Source organism: Suncus etruscus, chromosome 15 (assembly GCF_024139225.1).
Source record: "Suncus etruscus isolate mSunEtr1 chromosome 15, mSunEtr1.pri.cur, whole genome shotgun sequence".
In the NCBI taxonomy this organism is placed as follows: domain Eukaryota; kingdom Metazoa; phylum Chordata; class Mammalia; order Eulipotyphla; family Soricidae; genus Suncus; species Suncus etruscus.
Genome location: NC_064862.1, coordinates 90,444,993 through 90,465,496, shown reverse-complemented (window position 1 = coordinate 90,465,496; position 20,504 = coordinate 90,444,993). Strand labels below are relative to the sequence as shown.

Below are 20,504 nucleotides of genomic sequence, written 5' to 3'. Positions count from 1 at the left end.
CTGCGCCGTGGACCGGGTCGGGCGCGGGCCATGGAGCGGAGCGCGAGCAAGGAGCTCGCCCTGGTAAGGGGGTCGTTGAGGGGGCCGGGACCCCACAACTCGGAGGGCCTCTAGGTCCCGAAGTTCCTGGGCTCTCCAAACTTCTCTCCCAAACTTCAGATCCCTCTTACCGGCCCCCAAAGTCCTATTTCGAGTGGCTGGGTCGGAGGTGGGGTGGGGTGGGGATGCCTCTGAGTGCATCTGCGGGAGGAGTAGGGGGTGCCCCGTCTGCACCCCATTCTCCCAGGACCTGGCGCCGCTGCCTGTTCTCCCCCCACCCTGTGTCCAAGATCTGGAGCTGGGAAAAGGGGTGGAAAGGGAAAGGGGGCGCAGAGCTGAGCTGCGGATGGCGAGGACCGGGGTGACCAGCTCCCCCAGGCTGCGTCCTGAGCGGGCTTCGGCGCCCAGGCCCCGCTGCAGGACTGGGGCGAGGAGACGGAGGACGGGGCGGTGTACAGCGTCTCCCTCCGGCGCCAGCGCAGCCAGCGGGGGAGCCCGGAGCAGGGCCCGGGGGGCGGCCAGGTGAGCGGGGACAAGGCCGCCAGGTGAGGGCGGGCCCTGCCTCGGAACGGGAGGCGGGGACAGGGTGAGGCTTAGCGGCCATCGAGGCTAGGGGCAGCTGCGGTGAGGCGAAGTGCGCAAGTGGGGAAGGCCAGGAAAGGGGTCTGGGCGAGTGGGGGGCACCCGTGGATGGGTGGGTGGAAGGGGCGGAGCTCTGGGAGTTACTGCCAGGCCGTGGTCTGGGTGGGGCGCAGGGCAGGGTCCCAGATCAGCCTCCCGGAGAGCAGAGAGAATTGCCAGGTGTGCAAAGAGGGGGCGGCCGGCACCTTGGAGATCGGGGTGTCCCCAGCACAGCGCGCGGATCTCAGTGGGTGTGAGGACACGATCAGAAACAGGATCCCGGTCCGGGTAGCGAGATCGATGAGTGCTATGGGAAAGAGGACGCGGGGCGAAGGTGAGGGGTTAAGGGGCACGTCTCTAAATCTCACCTACCCCTGCCCCCCAGATCTCCAGCCCCGCACCCGCCGACGCCTTCCTGCATTACCGCACCAGCAAAGTGCGCGCGCTCCGGGCAGCACAGCTGGATCGGCTGGTTCGTGAGCTGGTGTTGGGGGACCGGGAGCAGGACCCCAGCTTTGTGCCCGCCTTCCTGGCCACCCACCGCGCCTTCGTGCCCACCAGCCGCCTGCTGGGCCTCCTCCTGCCATCACCCCCGGGGCCAACGCTCAGGTGCCCGCCCTGGACGCTCCCAGCTCTCCCCCAGTCCTCTGCCCAGGAACCCCGATAAGTCCCCTTGGGCTCCCCCATACTTGGTCCTTCATCTGACTGGATGCGGGGGGCTCTTTTCCAGGCACATGGCGAAGCCTGAGGATGGCGGCGATCCGGCTTTCAACAGGGACCTCAGGTGGGTCGGCCAGTGGGGCACCCAGGAGGTGAAAATGCACGCCTGGGGGATTTAGGTGTGCAGAAAACCCAAACTTTAGACCACACCCACATGTCAACTAGAAGATACGCCCACATAAAATCATGCCCATCGAAGCCACGCCCTCTGTCCAGGTCGGTGGTGTCCGTGCTGGGTTCCTGGCTCCAGGACCATCCTCGGGATTTCTGGGACCCACCTGCTTACCCCGACCTCAGCAGCATCTGCACCTTTCTGGGCTGGGCAGCCCCAGGGGGTCCCGAGGCCCAGCAGGCGGAGAAGTTGCGCAGAGATTTCCTGGAGGCCGAAGAACTCAAAAAAGACCAGCAGCCTCTTCACCAAGCCTGGGGAGGAGGTGAGGGTTTGGGGAGTGCCCATGGTGGCCTGACCAGGAGTTTCCCAGGGGTTCTGCCACCCTGCAACCGCTCCCTTCTTCCTTGAGGGGCTGTAGACCCAGATCTAATTCCTTAGGGATGGGTTTGGGTTACATCTCTCCTGGTGGTACTTTTGGGAACCATATGATGGTGTCAGATTTTGAATCTGGGGGTCAGCTGCGTGCAAGGCAAGGTCCCTGTCTTTAGGGGCTCCTCAGTTCTGATGCTTGATTAGGATCATGAAATGCAAATGTAAGCGAACATCTCACTGGACTCCACATTCATTCCACAAATATTTAGCTCCTAGCAGGGCTTTGGGCACCCCCAGAATCCAGAATAAGGCCAGGAACCAAGGAAATAAGTAAGGGCTTGGCGCTGGGTGACCAGGATTGAGCCTTTCATTACACGGACAGACACGGCTGATCCTCACTAGAATGTGGGGCTTTCACTGAAAGGGAAACATCACTGGGGTCTGCCATTGACCCAGGTGTTGGCCAAGATCCTGATCCTTGGCAGAAAGGATTTGCTTTGCTTTGCATGTTGCTGTCCTGGGTTTGATCCTGGCATCCCATAGGGTTCCTCCCCTAACATCACCAGGAGTGATTCCTGAGCACAGAGCCAAGTGGAACCTCTGAACACCACTGGTTGTGCTCCTCCCAAAGGTTTGCCACCTTCTGTCATAGAGGACTTGGGCAGAAAGGAAATATTTGTATGTGGACCCGTGAACCCACCATTGCCTGTGCCTTGTGACCCCCTCACATACAATTTCTCAGCCCCCTCACACTGCCCTGTTAAAACATTTTTTTCAGGCCCAGAGAGATAGCACAGCGGTGCTTGCCTTGCAAGCAGCCGATCCAGAACCTAAGGTGGTTGGTTTGAATCCCGGTGTCCCATATGTCCCCCGTGCCTGCCAGGAGCTATTTCTGAGCAGACAGCCAGGAGTGACCCCTGAGCACCACCGGGTGTGACCCAAAAACCAAAAACAAAAACAAACATATTTTTTCTTCATTATTTGGGCCACACCTGGAGATGCTCAGGGCTTATTCCTGTACTTGGGGATCACTCCTGGTTGGATCAGGGGACCATAGAGGATGCCAGGGATCAGACCCCAGTTGGCTGCCTGCAAGAAAAAGGCCCTACTTGCTGTTCTACTTCTCTGGCCCCTGAAATTTTTTATTTTTATTTATTTTTAATATTAAAATGGTGTGTTTTTAGTTACAGCCAGCAGCGCTCAGGGGTTCTTTTGGTACTGTGCTCAGAAGTTACTCCTGGCAGGCTTGGGGACCTATGGAATGCCAGAGATCAAACCCAGGTCAGCCATGTGCAAGGCAACCTCCCTACCTGCTGTGCTGTCGCTTCAGCCTCCAATTTTTAATTTTTTGTTTTTATTTATTAATTTTGGGATTTTGGACCACACCCAACAGTGCTTAGGGGTTCCTCCTGGCTCTACACTAAGAAATTGCTCCTGGCAGGCTCAGGGGACCATATGGGATGCTGGGGATTGAACCCGGGTCCATCCAGAGTTGGCCATGTGCAAGACAAACACCCTACAGCTGTGCTATCGCTCAGGCCCATTATTATTATTATTATTATTATTATTATTATTGTTGTTATTATTATTATTATTATTTTCGGCCACACTCATTTGATGCTCAGGGGTTACTCCCGGCTAAGTGCTCAGAAATCACCCCTGGCTTGGGGGGACCATATGGGATGCCGGGGGATCGAACTGCAGTCCTTCCTTGGCTAGTGCTTGCAAGGCAGACACTTTACCTCTAGTGCCACCTCACCGGCCCCCAGGCCCCTTATTTTTACTTTTTTAATTTTCAGACCACACCCTGCAGCACTCACCTGTTACTCCAGGCTGTGCACTCGGGAATCACTCCAGGAAAACTGGGGAACCATGTGGGATGCTAAGGATAGAGCCCCTGGTTGGCTGATTACAAAGCAGGTAAAGACCTGCTGTCTTATATCTTTTGAAGACTGAAAGGGGAGGGAAAGCACTGAGGATCAAACAGCTGCAACTTGGTGGCTTCTTTGTAAAACAGATTAAGGAGGAATTAGGGATGCTGATGCTGAAGATAAGGATCAGAGGGAGCTGGCAGTGAAAGGTGAGAGTCCTAAGCTGGAAGCAAGTCTTCAGTCCACAGTTTAGAGAGTTTATCTTGCCCCTGGGGAGAGAACTGGAGACCCTGGACCCACGTCAGCCTCAAATTCTCCCCTCCCGGAATGGATATGGAGTAGCCTGTAGCTACTGAGCAAAGAGGGAAAGAAAAAAATTAAAAAGAAAAAAGATAGGACCAGAGTGGTGGTGCAAGCCATAGGGTGTTTGCCCTGCATGCAATAACCACCATGGTTCTATTCCCCAGCGTCCCATATGGTCCCCCAAGCCAGGAGCAATTTCTGAGCGCATAGCCAGGAGTAACCCCTGAGCGTCACTGGGTGTGGCCTCCCCCCCAAAAAAAAGTGGTCCAGGGGACTGGAGAGATAGCACAGCAGTAGGGCACTTGCCTTGCACACCGCTGACCCAGGAAGGATGATGGTTCGATCTCCGGCGTCCCATATGGTCCCCCAAGCCAGGAGCGATTTCTGAGCACAGAGTTAGGAGTAATCCCTAAACGCCACCATGTGTGACCCAAACCCCCTCCCCATTAGAAAAACGGAATGGGGGCCGGGCGGTGGCGCTAAAGGTAAGGTGCCTGCCTTGCCTGCGCTAGCCTTGGACGGACCGCGGTTCGATCCCCCGGTGTCCCATATGGTCCCCCAAGCCAGGAGCAACTTCTGAGTGCATAGCCAGGAGTAACCCCTGAGCGTTACTGGGTGTGGCCCAAAAACCAAAAAAAAAAAAAAAAAAAAAGAAAAAGAAAAAAGAAAAAAAAAGAAAAAACGGAATGGGGGAGAAATAGTCCAGAGGGTTGGGTACTTAATAAAAAAACAACAACATTTAAATAAAAATTCAAAAACCTTTGGAGCTGGAGCAATAGCACAGCAGGTAGGGCATTTGCCTTGCATGCAGTTGACCAGGGGTCTATCTCTGGCATCCTATATGGACTCTTGAGTCTACCAGGAGTAATTTCTGAGCACAGTCCAGAGTAGCCTTTGAGCATCGCTGGGTGTGGCCCCCAAAGCAGAAACAAACCTAAAAAAAAAAAAAAAACAGGCTGGAGAGACAGTATAGTGGGTAAGGGGCTTGCCTTGCATGAGACTGACCCGGGTTCAATCCCCAGCATCCCATATGGTCCCTCAAGCACCCCCCAGTAGTGACTCCTGAGTGCAGATCCTTCCACCCAAAAAAAAAAAATACCCAAAGTCCAGCCCCCAGCACTGCATATCCATACCTCAGCAGCAGCACTGCCATAAGTGACCTTGGAGCACGGAATGGGGCGTATCCCCTGAGCACTGTTGAACGTGGTTCTAAACACAAAGACAACAAATATTCAGTTCTTAGGTTCCCAGTGCTTTAGGAGCCCCGTTTGACGGTTGTGGGAACAAATATTTCTGAACAGTGCGAGAAGAAAAATGAACTTAATGGATCTTGCCCTGGGCACTGCCAGGTGTGGCCCCAAACGACTCCCCCTTCAGATAAAATAAGGAGGAAAAGGCTTAGGGACTCTAGGGGTTGTTGCCAAAGTCACACAGGGGGCCTCGAGTCCCAGCATCTTCTCTTTCTCAGGCTCTCTGGGTGCTGCTGCCCAGAACCCCAGATCAGACACCCAGGAAGACTGCCGGGAAGAGGAGGAGGAGGAGGATGAAGTGGGTCAGGAAGGCCCTGAGCTGCTGGACTTCAGTGTGGACGAAGTGGCCGAGCAGCTGACCCTGCTGGACGCGGTGAGGCCGGGGAGGGGGATTGAGAGGTGCAGCTCGTGCCCCGTGGAACTGGGTGCGAGGCTGGGGGCGCCGGTTCCTCTAACCCAGGGTCCGACCCTCAGGAGCTCTTCTCCCGCGTGCGGCCCTGGGAATGCCTGGGCTCCGTGTGGTCGCAGCGGGACAGGCCCGGAGCTGCGGGCAGCGCCCCCACGGTGCGCGCCACAGTGACCCAGTTCAACACGGTGACGGGCTGCGTGCTGGGCTCCGTGCTGGGGGAGCCGGGCCTGGCCGCCCCGCAGCGCGCGCAGAGGCTGGAGAAGTGGATCCGCATTGCGCAGGTGCGGGCCCAGGCCTGGGGTAGGGGCTGGGAGGACCCGGAAGTGGTGTGGGCGGGGTTAGGAGTAAAAAGGGGCGTGGTGTGGGCGGGGATTACAGAATAGGGATGCTTGTGGGCGGGGACTAGACTGCGTGGGCGTGGTGTGGGTGGGGTCTAACAAATAAGGATGCGATGTGGGCGGGGACTAGAAGAAAAGGGGGCGTGGTGCAGGCGGGGATCAAAGAGAAAGGGACTTGGTGTGGGCGGGGTTTGGAAGAACAGGGGCGTGTGTAGGCAGGGACAAACCAATAGGATGTGGTGTGGGCGGGGATTAGAAGAGCGGGGGCGTGGCTTGAGAGGACACGGGCGGGGACTGAGGCAGAACTGAGGCGTTGTGTGGGCGGGGCCTGACGGCAGGGGCGTGGTTTGCGGGCTAGTGGGCGGAGACTAGGAGAGGAAGTAAAAGGTGGGACTTAGTGCTTGTGGGCTGAGCGGTGGGAGGGGAAAAGTGGGTGTGGCATAGCACTTGTGGGCGTGGTTTAGTACTTGGGGCGTGGTCTTAAATTGTGGGCGGGAACGGTAGGTGGGGAAAATGGCGGGTCTTGGTGTAAGCAGGGGATTAGATACAGGGCTGGGCCCTCTGGGACCCAAGGGTGGGGAGAAGAAGGGGAGCTGAGAATGTGAATTGAGTTGGGGTGGCTCCTGTCCCAGGGAGTGAGGGGGAGTGAACAGGACTGGAGCAGAGATGAAGCCCAGAGCAGAGGTCAAAATTCCAGAAAGATGATCTGGGGCTGGACAGGAGCCACAAGGCAGAAAGGGAGAGAAAGAATTGGGGTTCTTGGGACCACAGCCATAGTTCAGCTTCCACAGTGCGTAGTGCATGATCCCCGACACCCCTTATGGTTGGTTCCCTGAGCCCACCAAAGGGCTTGGTCATATGGCCTGGGTTTGGGGGACTGAAGATTGCTACCTGGATTGAGATTGGAGTTCAAGAAGGTGGGGGTCGCCTCGGGCATTAGGGTTTAGGAAGAAATTACAAATATGAGAAAAAATCAAGGTCCAAGGCACAATCTAAGTTGGGTATTGTGGGACTGGAGGTTCCAGGGTGAGCTCTGGGAGCTCGTTAGATCAACAGGAACTGGGGGTTCTGCATGAGGCAAGGTGCTGGGTTCTGACCTGAGCTCAGAAGTTGCAGGATCTTGGGGTCCAGGCGATAGGTTAGCAGGGAGGGAGCTTGCCTTGCATGTTCCTAATCGGGTTCTATCTTCCGCACCCCATATGATGATGATGATGATGAAGAATTAGAATACTGCTAGGAGTGATTTCTGAGTGCATAACTAGGCATAGAAACTGAGAATTACCAGGAGTGAGCAATGCCCACCCCACACCCACCCCGCAAAAAAAAAACACAAGATCTGGCCTGGCAGATGTCAAAGAGCTGAGCACAGCTTTGCATGCAGGAGGTCCTTGGTTTGATCCCTGGCATATAGGGTTCCCCTGAGTATCACCACTGGGGTGACCCACACAGAGCTGGGGCTCACACAGATCCTACTGGGTCCAGGGCTTCATGTCAGTCAAAACCAGCCAACACGCAAATCCTGACAGGCACAAGATCAAAGGACTTCAAGCTCAAGTTGGTCTGTAGGAACCCAGAAATTGAGCTCTGTTCTCTGCAAGCATTTCTGATAATGACCCCTATCTGCTGGTGGGGCCCCCAAACCAAAGCTCCTGCAAGGAGGCAGACTAGCAGCTGACTAACAGCCCCCCACTCCATGCCCCCCACAGCGTTGCCGGGAACTTCGCAACTTCTCATCCTTGCGGGCCATCCTCTCTGCACTCCAGTCCAACCCCATCTACAGGCTTAAGCGCAGCTGGGGGGCTGTGAGCCGGTGAGCCTGGTGATGGCGTAACGAGGGGGAGAGGGCAGTGACGATGCCACCAACTTCAACCCTGCACACCAATCCCCCCTTGACCACTCTTCTGTCCCTACAGGGAACCTCTGTCCACCTTCAGGAAACTCTCCCAGATTTTTTCAGATGAAAACAATCACCTTAGCAGCCGGGAAATTCTCTCCCAGGTAGGGCTGAGAAAAGTGGGGGTGCCCTGAAGATAGAGGGGGCAGGCTGGGGACATTGCTTGTAGTCATAACAGCCTCTGTCCTTTCAAGCATGATGGGGATGGGGGCAGGGAGCATGGTGTATGCGGGAACCCAGGGTTGGATTCCTAGAACCACATGGACACCACCCCCATATCTCCGGTTTGAAGGGAAACAAGGAGAAAAACTATGTTGTTGGTGGGTGTTGTTGTCGTTTTATTAATGAATGACCTTGGACTTGTTTGAGTTCAAGGATCTTCCTCCTCTGAGGCTCTGACTATCACTCCCCCAACACGGCCTTATTTATTCGTTCAACAAATACCAGAAGTCCCAGGGTGAAGGGCCCTTGAGGGCACAGCCCTATGAAAGGGGGGCAGGGAAAAAGGAAAGAAATGCGCTAAGGACTGGACTTGACTTTGATAAGCCAGGGCCCAAGAATTTGCAGCTGCTGGCCTGAGTGACATTCTGAAGACGAACCGGGTTCCCTCTGCCAGGAGGCTGTGCTGTTTATGTGGGGGCACAGCCCAAGGCAGGGGAGCTGAAATCCTGCGCCTCCCCCCCCCTTTTCTTTCTTTTTTTTTTTTTGTTTTTGTTTTTGTTTTTGGGTCACACCCTGTGACGCTCAGGGGTTACTCCTGGCTATGCGCTCAGAAGTTGCTCCTGGCTTCTTGGGGGACCATATGGGACGCCGGGGGATCGAACTGCGGTCCGTCCTAGGCTAGCGCAGGCAAGGCAGGCACCTTACCTCCAGCGCCACCGCCCGGCCCCTCTTTTTTTTTTTTTTTTAAGTTTTTGGACCATACCTGACAGGGCTGGCTTCTGGCTCTGCACTCAGGAATCACACCTGGCAGTGCTTGGGGGGCCTTGTGGAATGTGGGGACTGAACCCAGGTCAGCAGCATGCAAAGCAAATGCCCTCCCACTTTACTATCATTTTGACCCAGTCCCCCCATGGTTTTTGTTGTTTGGGGGTTACACCTGGTGGTGCTCAGGGCTTACTCCTGGCTCTGTACTCAGGCTCCAGGGACCCTGTGGGATGCCATGGGAAGAACCCAGGTCAGATGCGTATAAGGCAAACACCCTACCTGCTGTACAATCGCTCTAGCCTTAAACATTCTCCCTCTTTCTAGAAAGTTCTTTCTTGCTGTTGTGTTCTTGGGTTACACGAGGTATTCAGGGCCTACTCTTGACTCTGCACTCAGGAATCACTGCTGGTAGTGCTCAAGAGACAATATCGGATGCTGGGGATTTACCTGGTCAGCTGTGTAAGCTGTGTACAAGGCAAACACCTTCCTCGATGTACTATCCTCCGGCCCTTCTAGAAAGTTCTTCATGCTGACCTCTTGGATAGAGGACCCTCCCACACAGCATTCACATTCTCTCTCTCTCTCTCTCTCTCTCTCTCTCTCTCTCTCTCTCTCTTTCTCTTTTGGGTCACATACGGTGGCACTCGGGGTTACTCCTGACTCTGCACTCAGAAATCGCTCCTGGCTTAGGGGGTCATATGAGACACTGGGATCAAACCCAAGTCTGTCCTGGGTCAACTGTGCGCAAGGCAAACCTACCACTGTTCTATGGCTCCAGCTCCTCTCACCCACCCCCCATTTTTTTTCTGCCAAGTTCTTACCTGACAGAAGTCAAGTTGGTTCCTTCTGTTCTCTGTTCTGTGGCCTTTTGACCTGACCGGAAGCAGTTCCTTGAATGGGTGACCCCAGAATGATAGTCCCTCCGGGAAGACTTCTTTGATCCCCAGGAATACCTGGGGTCCCTTTCTCCAATACCAGAAGGAGGTACTCCTGAACACAGAACTTGTAATAGTTCCTGAGCATCTTCTGTACATGCCAACCCCCACCTTCTGCCAACCCCCACCTTCTGCCCCCCCCCCAAAATCTGGACCCAGAGACATGATTAAAAAAATCCCACATTTGATCCTGGAGAGAGGTGTTTCATGGCTGCATGTACCACTGAAATTGGCACCCCACATCGCTGAGAGTAATCCCCAAGGGGCAGCTAAAAGACACCCCAAGGGGGCCAGAGAATTGTTCCTGGCAGGCTTGGGGATGCCAAGATTCGAGAACCACCATCAGTCCTGAATTCAGCTACGTGCAAAGCAAACACCCTACCGCTGTGCTATCTCTCCGGCTCCTTCAGGAGCAATTTCTGAGAGCAAAGCCAGGAATAAACACTGAGCACTGCCGGGTGTGACCCAAATACCAAAACAAACAAACAAACAACAACAAATCAAAAAAGATTCATTTCCTTGGGCTGGAGCAATAATACATTGGCCTGTGCACGTTTGCCTTACACAAAGCCATCTAAACCCAGCACCCCATAGGGTGCCCCAAATCTCCAGATTGATTCCCCGATTCTCCTCAAGGAAGGAGTCAGCCAGCTGTAGCCACTAAAACTGAAGCGCAACTGCTTTACTTATTCCCAGTGCAGGTTCCTTAAATAAACACTGGGCTGCAAAATTTTATAGGGCCCCTTCCCTGCCACCCCTAAAACTGGGGGCCTGCACTCAGGCTCTGAATTCCGAACTACCCCACCCACATGTGCTTATTCAAGAGTTTTGATTAGAAGCTAGAAAGATGGGGCGGGTGGTGGCGCTAAAGGTAAGGTGCCTGCCTTGCCTGCGCTAGCCTTGGACGGACTGCGGTTCGATCCCCCGGTGTCCCATATGGTCCCCCAAGCCAGGAGCAACTTCTGAGCACATAGCCAGGAGTAATCCCTGAGCATTACCGGGTGTGGCCCAAAAACCAAGAAAAAAAAAAAAGAAGCTAGAAAGATAGTACAGCGGTAGGGCATTTGCCTTGCACGCTGCCAAACCCGGGACAGACCCAGGTTCGATCCCCAGCATCCCATAAGGTCCCCTGAATTTGCCAGGAAATATTTCTGAGCACAGAGCCAAGAATAATCCCTGAGCGCCAATGGGTGTGCCTCCCTTAAAAAAAGACACCCCAAGACTCCTCAGCTATCTCATCTCCCAGGAGGAAGCTTCTGAGGGCCCCCAAGAGGAAAACCCACCTTCCGGAAACCCAACCACAGTGAGTGTGGGGTTTGGGGTTGAGGGTTCTGGGGTGTCAACATGATGGGTTTGGCTTAGTTGTGAGTGACCTGATCTTTGGGGACCACAGACGCTGCCACCAGGCCCCGTGCCCTACCTTGGCACCTTCCTCACCGACCTGGTCATGCTGGATACAGCCCTGCCGGATATGCTGGAGGTCTGACCCCTGACCTTTGCCCCCTGACTCGAGCCTGGTCCCTCCACCCCTCCCCACTCCAGCCCCCCTAGAGCACCACGGATCGAGCACTTTCTTTCCCTCCCTGTCCTTGGCGCTTGACCTTGGGGACTCCCTTGAGATGTCCTGTCTGTCCCTAGGGGGACCTCATCAACTTCGAGAAGAGGAGAAAGGTGAGAGGGCCCAGGGGTGGGGGGTTGGGACTTGAGGGGTCCTGGGTAGGGTCTCAGCGCTGCCCCTGCAGGAATGGGAGGTGCTGGCCCGCATCCAGCAGCTGCAGAGACGCTGTGGCCTTTACTGCCTGACCCCGAAACCTGAGGTGCTGGCCGCCCTGCGCTCCCAGAGGCAGCTGAGCGAAGAGCAGAGGTGAGGCCTCCCCCCAAGCTTGGACACCCCGACACCCTCACCACTGGCCCCCCACACCTCCCCTTCTCTCCAGACAGAATCCCATCCAACCCAGCACCTGTATTCTCAACTACCAGACCAACAAGCTCTGCTTCCTGGAAGTTTCTCCTCCCAATCCACCTTCTATTCCTTTGTTTTTGGTTTTTGGGTCATACCTGGCAGTGCTCGGGGGTTACATTCCTGGCGTTGCTCGGGAGACTATATGGGATGCCAGGGATAGAACCCAGGTTGGCCGGGTGCAAGGCAAACACCCTCCCCATTGTGGTGTCATCACTCCGGCCCCTAATTTTCTTTATTTCGTAGGAGTGTTTTTTTTTGGTTTTTTTTTTGGGGGGGTCACACCCGGCAGCACTCAGGGGTTATTCCTGGCTCTATGCTCAGAAATCGCTCCTGGCAGACTCGGGGGACCATATGGGATGCCAGATTTGAACCACTGTCCTTCTGCATGCAAGGCAAATGCCTTACCTCCATGCTATCTCTCCGGCCCCGAGGGGGGTTGGTTTATCGGCCACACTCGGTAGTGCTCAGGGGTTACTCCTGGTAGGCTCAGGGGGCACCATATGCAATGCCGGGAATCTAACTTCAGTCATCCAGGTGCAAGGCAAACTCCCTATCCACTGTGCTATAGCCTCAGCTCCTAATTTCTGTTTCTACAACCCCTGAACATCATGCCCGGGGGTCCTCAGAGACCTTCTAACCATGAGTCAGTTCTGGTCCCACCATTCCCAGGCAGTCTGCCGCCTGTCTGATACCCAAATACCCCATGACCTGGTATGACCCCCGATGCCCACCTGTTTTGGGGCTCTGAGCTGCGCCTTCTGTGTCTTCAGCTACCGGGTCTCGAGGGTCATCGAGCCCCCCGCCGCCTCCTGCCCAAGCTCCCCACGCGTGCGGAGGCGCATCAGCCTCACCAAGCGCCTCAGTGCGTGAGTTTTGGAGTGAGTGGGGGGGCGGGATGTGGATGCTGCTCAGAGCACTGAGTCTGCCCGAATCTCCCTGCTCTGGCCAGGAAGCTGTCAAGAGAACGAGGCTCTCCGCCCGCTGGGAGCCCCGGGGAGCCGCCGTCCCCCACCTCCAGGTGAGGCCCATGAGGGCAAGGGCAGGTGATGAGATGGTGAGGTCAGAGATCAGAATCATGCCCCCCACCTTGACTCTGCTTTTCTCTCAGTCTGTCACCAGGGTCCCCTCCTTCCAGTCCGAGAAGCAGGGACCCTCCTCCAGGCAGTCCTCCAGCCTCTCCAGGACCTCAGCTCCCCAGCTTTAAGGTACCAGGATGGAGTGTGTGGTGTTTCCTTAAATGATTTACTTGAGGCTTTGGGTGGGGGGAATAATGGAGTTTTTTTGGCGGGGTCATACTTGGCAGTGCTCAGGGTTATTCCTGGCTCTGTACTCAGAAATCACTCCTGGTAGGCTCTGGGAACCATATGGGAACCCAGGGGTTGAACCTGGGTCTGTCATGGGTCGGTCACATGTAAAGCAAATGCCTTACTGCTATTGCTATCACTCCAGCCCCTGGGAGATTTGAGGGGGGGGTCATACTCAGCAGTGCTTAGGGTTACTCCTGGCTCTGTGCTCAGGAATCATTTGTGGCAGGCTCGGGGGACCCTATTGGATGTCGGGGATCCAACCCAGGTTGGGTGCCTGCATGGCAAACGCCCTCCCTGCTGTTTTTTTTTTTTTTTTTTTTTTTGGTTTTTGGGCCACACCCGGCGGTGCTCAGGGGTTACTCCTGGCTGTCTGCTCAGAAATAGCTCCTGGCAGGCACGGGGGACCATATGGGACACCGGGATTTGAACCAACCACCTTTGGTCCTGGATCGGCTGCTTTCAAGGCAAACGCTGCTGTGCTATCTCTCCGGGCCCCCCTGCTGTGTTTTGACTCTAGTCTTCAACTTACTTGAGTTTTTATTTGGTTTTTGGATCACACGCAGTAGTGCTCAGGGCTGACACCTGGCTCTGCATTCAGGGATCACTCCTGGTAGGGGTTAAGGAGCACCCTATGGGGCACCAGCGCTCAAACTCAGGTCAGCTGTGTGCAAGACAAGTGCCTCCCATCTGTCCTGTCCCTCTGGCCTCCAATGCTTTTGCCAGGATCCACGGTGAAGGAGTGACAAATTCAACGCAAAAGCCCAAATTGCACACAGTGCTCAGGGCCCAGACTGCCCTACCCACAGCCCCCAGCAGCATTTGAACCTCTCTCTACCCCCGAAGCCCACAGCATTGCCTGGTGACCTGCACTCATGTGTTTTGGTTTGGTTTTGGGACCAGACCCGGCAGTGCTCAGGGGTTCCTCCTGGCTCTGTGTTCAGAAATCACTCCTGGGGCGGGCGAGGTGGCGCTAGAGGTAGGTGTCTGCCTTGCAAGCACTAGCCAAGGAAAGATCGTGACCGAGGTTCAATCCCTGGCGTCCCATATGGTCCCCCCAAGCCAGGGGCAATTTCTGAGCGCTTAGCCAGGAGTAACCCCTGAGCATCAAACGAGTGTGGCCCAAAAACAAACAAACAAACAAACAAACAAGTCACTCCTTGAGGGATCATATGGGATGCCAGGAATCGAACCCAGGTCTGTCTCATTTGTCTGCATACAAGGCAAATGCCCTACCACTGTGCTACCTCTCCAGTCCCCACTCGTGTTATGTTGAACCGCTTCTGCTATTGCTGCAACAAGGGGTACTTGTGTGGGTGCATGCGCCCAACTTGGGATGGGCCGGAGACCCTGCTCGACCCATCCTTGAACTGGGGGAGCCTCTCTCTCTCCCCCGCACTCAGCCTCTGCTTCCGCCAATGCAGCTGCCTCTGAGCTCGGAGCTGACAGGTCCCAGACCCCTGAGCAGCCAGGCCTTGCCACTCCCTGGGCAGCCGGGCGCCGAGGCCCGCGTCATCCGTGTCAGCATTGATAATGACCACGGGAACCTGTACCGGAGTATCCTGGTGAGGCCCTCGGGGCTGGGGGCGCTGCTGTCAGGAATTGATGGGTATTGGGGGCTTGGCCAGATTCACTCACTGCCTGCCTCCCTACCCAGCTCACCAGCCAGGATAAGGCGCCCAGCGTGGTTCAGAGAGCCCTGGAGAAGCACAACGTTGCCCAGCCGAAGCCCCGAGACTACCAGCTGTTTCAGGTCCTTCCAGGGGACAAGGGTGAGCAGATGCCAGGGGTGGCAGAGAAAGCCCAAAGGGCCACAGCCCAGCTGGGTACTGTGGGATTCAGCAGGGCTTTGGAACTCGAATTGGCCCAGCTTCAAGTTTATCCAGACCCACCACTGGACCTCTAAGTTCTTGAATCTTGGCATGGGAGTGAGCTATGCGAGCGATTGAAATTCTGACTTGCGAGCCTGAGGGGAGGCTCACAGGGCTGGGTTCAGGCTTTACATGCAGGAAATCAGGGCTCACTCCCTGGCACTACCTGGTCCCCCAAGCGCCATCAGTCATGACCTCTGAGTACTGAGCCAGGAGTAACCTCTGAGCTCCATTGGATTCGAGATCCCAGGGTGGTGCAGATAGGCTGGAGGTCTGAAAGTGACCATATTCAAGATAAGAATTCAAGCCTGAAAGTATGTACTGGGGACTGGAGCAAGAGAACAGAGCAGAAGGCGTTTGCCTCACACACAGCTGACCCGAGTTCGATCCCCGGCATCCCATATGTTCTCCTGCGTCTGCCAGGAGAAATCCTTGAGCACTGAGCCAGGAGTAACCCCTGAGTATTTCCAAGTGCCTAAGCAAAAACAAGCAAAACACCTAGAGTGTGCAGGACTGGAGCAATAGCACATTGGGGAGGGTGCTTGCCTGTATGCATGAGACCAATCAGGGTTTGACCCCCAGCATCGCATAGGGTTCCCCCTACAATGCTAGGAGTTCTTTCCTGAGTTCCTGAGCACAGAGCCAGGAGTCAGCCCTGAGCATCACTAGATACGGCCCAAAAAGTAAAAAAAAGTTTGGGCTAGAGCAATAGTACAGCGGAGGAGCTTGCCTTGTGCACAGCTGACCCTGAGTTTGATCCTTGGGTCCCCCAAGGACTGCCAGGAGTGATCCCTGAGCAGAGAGCCGGGAGTCAACCCTGAGTACTTCTGGGTGTGGCCCCCAAGCAAAGCAAAATGAAAAAGCCTGCACTGGACAGAGAATTGGGGGACCCAAAAATAGTGGAGGCCGGAAGTTACTTTGAGGAGTGGAAGGAAATGATTCGAGTGTGTCTCTTCTTGGGGAACAGCTTGTCTGGATTCCAGTAGGGCAGAAGAGGAGGAGGTTGTGCATGCCAGTGGGGGGCAGGGGGAGATGTGAAGCAGGTTTTGGGGTGAAGGGCAGGTTCCCTGGGAGCACATGGGGTGGACTCAGCCCTGACTCTGGGGAATGGAGGAGTGACTCTGACCGAGGGGAGGGAGGTGGGGTAGGGGTTTGACAGGCCTCTAACCAGCCTCTGTGCTCTTGTCCAGTGCTCCTGATCCCCGACAATGCCAATGTCTTCTACGCTATGAGCCCGGCTGCACCTGGAGACTTCGTGTTGCGGCGAAGAGGGGGTGCCATCTCCCCGACCTGAGCTGTTCCCCAAGGCAACTTCCCTCTGGCCCCAGACAATAAGAAGTTGTTCTCTTCCCCCAAAAAAACTTCTGCTTCCCATGAGAGCTCTTTGTACCCTGTGTCCTATGACCTATGACCCGTGCATCTTCAGTTCATTGAAAAATCCCTCCCTCTGGTCCTTATGGAACTGGATCCTGATTCCAAAGATTTCCCAGTCACCCCTGAAAATTTCTATCCTTAAAAAGAAGGAAAGGAAAAACTAAAAAGAAGGAAAGGGATATTGTAGGGGTCATATTTCTTTCCAGAAAAATCATGTATCTTCCAAAGACACTGAAATAAATGGAAATTGTGTCCAACATTTATCTATCAAACAAGAGTCAGTTGTTTTTGGTTTTTGGTTTTTAACCACACCTGGCAATGCTCAGGGCATACTTCTGGCTTTGTGTTAAGGGGTCACTCCTGGTTGGTTCAAGGGGACTCTATGGGGATCAATCATAGGCCAGCCACCTGCAAGCAAATGCCCTCCCCCACTGTGCTATTATTTTGGCCCCAGGAGCCTGTCTTTTCACGTTTTTTGCTTCTGCCTGTATTCATTCACACTCTGAGAGAAAAGAAAAAAAATTCAAGGTCAGGACCAGAAAAAGTTATATAGGATTTTATTAAGACATTTGCCAGAGGTGTGGTGCAAGCTGTAGGGCGTCTGCCTTGCATGTGCTAATGTAGGACAGACCGCAGTTCGATCCCCAGGCTTCTCATATGGCCACTGAGCCAGGAATGATTTCTGAGTGCATAGCCAGGAGTAAACCCTGAGCATCACCAGGTGTGCCCACCCCCCAAAAAAATTTTTCCCTTGTGTGGGGTGGGACCCTAGTTCAATGCCTGAGTGCCACTGGGGTTCACTCCAGAGCACAGAACTAGGACTAGCCCCTGAGACACACCCGACAAAAGAAAGGAAAAAAAAATGGGTATAGAATGTGAAAATAAAGTAACAGCCTGACACCATCACCTGCTCTGAGCCAGACAACAGCTAGGTCCCCCACCACCACTGCAGTCATCAGGGTTCTTTTGGACCGAACCTCTAACCTCCTGTTCTTTCGGGCTTGTGCAGAAAACAAACAAACAAACAAACAAACAAAAAAACACGACTCAAATGATTGAGTAATCCTGTGGAGCCAGCTTCAGGCATAGCTGGATCTAGGGGCTTATGTTTGATGTCATTAGGATATGGCTATTTGTCTCCTGGCTCTGCTTTTATTCTTTTTTTTTTTTTTTTTTTGGGCCGGTGACGCTCGGGGGGTTACTCCTGGCTAAGCGCTCAGACATTGCCCCTGGCTTGGGGGACCATATGTGACACCGGGACCGGGGAATCGAACTGCGGTCCGTCCTAGGCTAGCGCTGGGAAGGCAGGCACCTTACCTCTAGCGCCACCACACCGGCCCCTGCTTTTACTCTTTTTTTTTTTTTTTTTTTTTTTTTGGTTTTTGGGCCACACCTCGCATTGCTCAGGGGTTACTCCTGGCTGTCTGCTCAGAAATAGCTCCTGGCAGGCACGGGGGACCCTATGGGACACCAGGATTCGAACCAACCTCCTTTGGTCCTGGATTGGCTGCTTGCCCCCCTTGCTTTTACTCTTAAGATTGAGATTCTTCTATGGCTTCTCCAAATCTGATCACACACACACACACACACACACACACACACACACACACACACACACACACACACACACCCCTGTCATAGAGGAACTATTGCTGGCCACCCAGAGTTAAAATGTGTACTTTCAGTCACCCTGGCAGCACAAAGTGGTCATGGGACTGGATCTTGGCGAATAGGATGTAAAGGGGAAGGATGTAGAGAAATTCCAGGGCCTGACCTTGAAGAGAAGGGGTGTGACCTCCCCCCCCCTTGTGGCCTTTTCACTGCCTCCTAATGGCTAGAATGAAGACGTGGAGTAGCGAAGCTTGGTTGGATCGGAGACTTCGAGATCTCTGAGTGAGTGAGTGAGCGAGCGATCGAGCGAGTGAGCAACAAGCAACAAGCAGGAAGGAACAGGATCCAAGCTCAGGGAGTTTGTGTATCAGCCGCAGTTCTTCGTATCACTGCCACATGAGTACAGAAATAGATGTCGGTAGTTATACTTTTATTATTTGGATCTCTGCTACAGAAACTGTGTGTGTGTGTGTGTGTGTGTGTGTGTGTGAGAGAGAGAGAGAGAGAGAGAGAGAGAGAGAGAGAGAGAGAGAGAGAGAGAGAGAGAGAGAGAGAGAGATCATGCTTTATTTGTATGCAGGGGGTCAGGTCTGGGTTCATTTTTTTTTTTTTTTTTTTTTTGGTTTTTGGGTGACACCTGGTGGCTCTTAGGGGTTACTCCTGGCTCTGTGCTCAGAAATCACTCCTGGCAGGCTCAGGGGACCAAATGGGGTGCCAGGGATCGAATCCGGTCCCATTCAGGTTGACCGTGTGCAAAACAAACGCCCTACCACTGATCTATTGCTCTGACCCTGCATATGGTCTCTTGAGAATCATTGTGAGTATCTCCTGAAGGCCACACGGTGTCACCCAAAGAAAGAAAAAGGGGGAATAAGTTGCATGAACACATTTCCTATCCAAAACAGGCTGAAATCTTCTGGGGTCACTGTCAGGAGGAGACTCCACTAGTTCCACCTACCCATGCAACCCCATCTGCAGCAAAAGTCGTAGAACAGAAGCTCATTGGACCATCGCATCACATGAATGACTTCCATGAAACCAATGCCTTTGTCTCTAGGAATCTCATAAACTGTTTGGCTGGGCCTATGGTCCATACCAGCCTTTTACTTATATCTCTATATTTTGTCATGCCAGGGACCTAACCCAGTTAGTTGCATGCTGGCAAGACAAGCTTTGTTTCTAAGTCACATCCTCAGCTCTTATGCCTATCTTTATTTTATTTATTTTGGGTTTTGGGCCACACCCGGTGGTACTCAGGGGTTACTCCTGACTCTGTGCTCAGAAATCACACCTGGCAGGCTATGGGATGCCGGGATCAACCTGGATCAACTATGTGCAAGGCAAATAAATGCCCTATCTGCTATGTTATTGCTCTGGCCTCTCTTTTTTATTTTTGGCCAAACCCTGAGTGCTCCTTGGGGCTTACTCCTGGCTCTGTGCTTAGGGATCTCTCCTGGTGGGCTCTGAGGGCCACACAGGGTACCAAGTGTTGAACTGATCTTTTTTTTTTTTTTTTTTTTTTTTTTTTGGTTTTTGGGCCACACCCTGTGATGCTCAGGGGTTACTCCTGGCTATGCGCTCAGAAGTTGCTCCTGGCTTCTTGGGGGACCATATGGGACGCCGGGGGATCGAACCGTGATCCGTCCTAGGCTAGCGCAGGCACCTTACCTCCAGCGCCACCGCCCGGCCCCAGAACTTTGTTGTTTTTTTTTTGTTGTTGTTGTTGTTTTGTTTTTGGGCCACACCCGGCGGTGCTCAGGGGTTACTTCTGGCTGTCTGCTCAGAAATAGCTCCTGGCAGCACAATGGACCATATGGGACACCGGAATTCGAACCAACCACCTTTGGTCCTGGATCGGCTGCTTTGAACTGATCTTTTACTGTGTTCCTTCATTTGTTGTTTTTTGTTTTTGCTCTTTTGCTGTGGTTTTTTTTTTTTGTTTGTTTTTGTTTTTGTTTTTGTTTTGGTTTTGGTTTTTGGGCCACACCCAGCGGTGCTCAGGGGTTACTCCTGGCTGTCTGCTCAGAAATAGCTCCTGGCAGGCAGGCACGGGGGACCATATGGGACACTGGGATTCGAACCAACCACCTTTGGTCCTCTGGATCGGCTGCTTGCAAGGCAAATGCAGCTGTACTATCTCTCCTGGCCCTTCGCTGTGTTTTGATTTTTGGCCACACCACTTGGTGGTGCTCATGGGTTACTTCTGGCTCTGTGTTCAGGAATTACTCCTGGGGGGCTTGGGGCACCATATGGGATGCCTGGGATCAAAGCCTGGTCAGTCGTGTGCAAGTTGTATGCAAAAGCCCTATCCACTGTACTTTCTTTTTGGCCCCCAGACTCGTTTGCTGGAAGTTAGAGACACTGTGAGATACCCCTTTCCCCTGCTCAATTCCCTCTGATCCTGTAATATCCCACCCCCCCTTTTTTTTTTTTTTTCAATTTTCTCAAGAGTTCCTCCTGGCTCTGCGCACAGGAATCACTCCTGGCAGGCTCAGGGGACCATATGGGATGCCGGGAATCGAACCCGGGTTAGTGCGTGCAAAGGAAACTCTCTGATTTCCCGATAGCCCTGGATTAAGATGATTGTTCC

The 20,504-nt window shown here is 53.9% G+C and overlaps 1 protein-coding gene across 1 annotated transcript; it reads left to right on the top strand.

The window, feature by feature from the left end:
* The first annotated feature begins 11 nt into the window (after positions 1-11).
* Positions 12-16,578, top strand: RGL3 (ral guanine nucleotide dissociation stimulator like 3). Its single transcript, XM_049788544.1, has 19 exons — positions 12-63; positions 448-561; positions 1,046-1,269; positions 1,391-1,444; positions 1,597-1,814; positions 5,507-5,661; positions 5,763-5,978; positions 7,742-7,845; positions 7,949-8,033; positions 11,038-11,094; positions 11,185-11,271; positions 11,430-11,462; positions 11,534-11,655; positions 12,525-12,620; positions 12,704-12,772; positions 12,863-12,959; positions 14,483-14,623; positions 14,716-14,830; positions 16,120-16,578. Exons 1-19 carry the CDS (start codon positions 31-33, stop codon positions 16,221-16,223), a joined length of 2,124 nt encoding a protein of 707 aa, XP_049644501.1. The 5' UTR covers positions 12-30; the 3' UTR covers positions 16,224-16,578.
* The last annotated feature ends 3,926 nt before the right edge of the window (positions 16,579-20,504 follow it).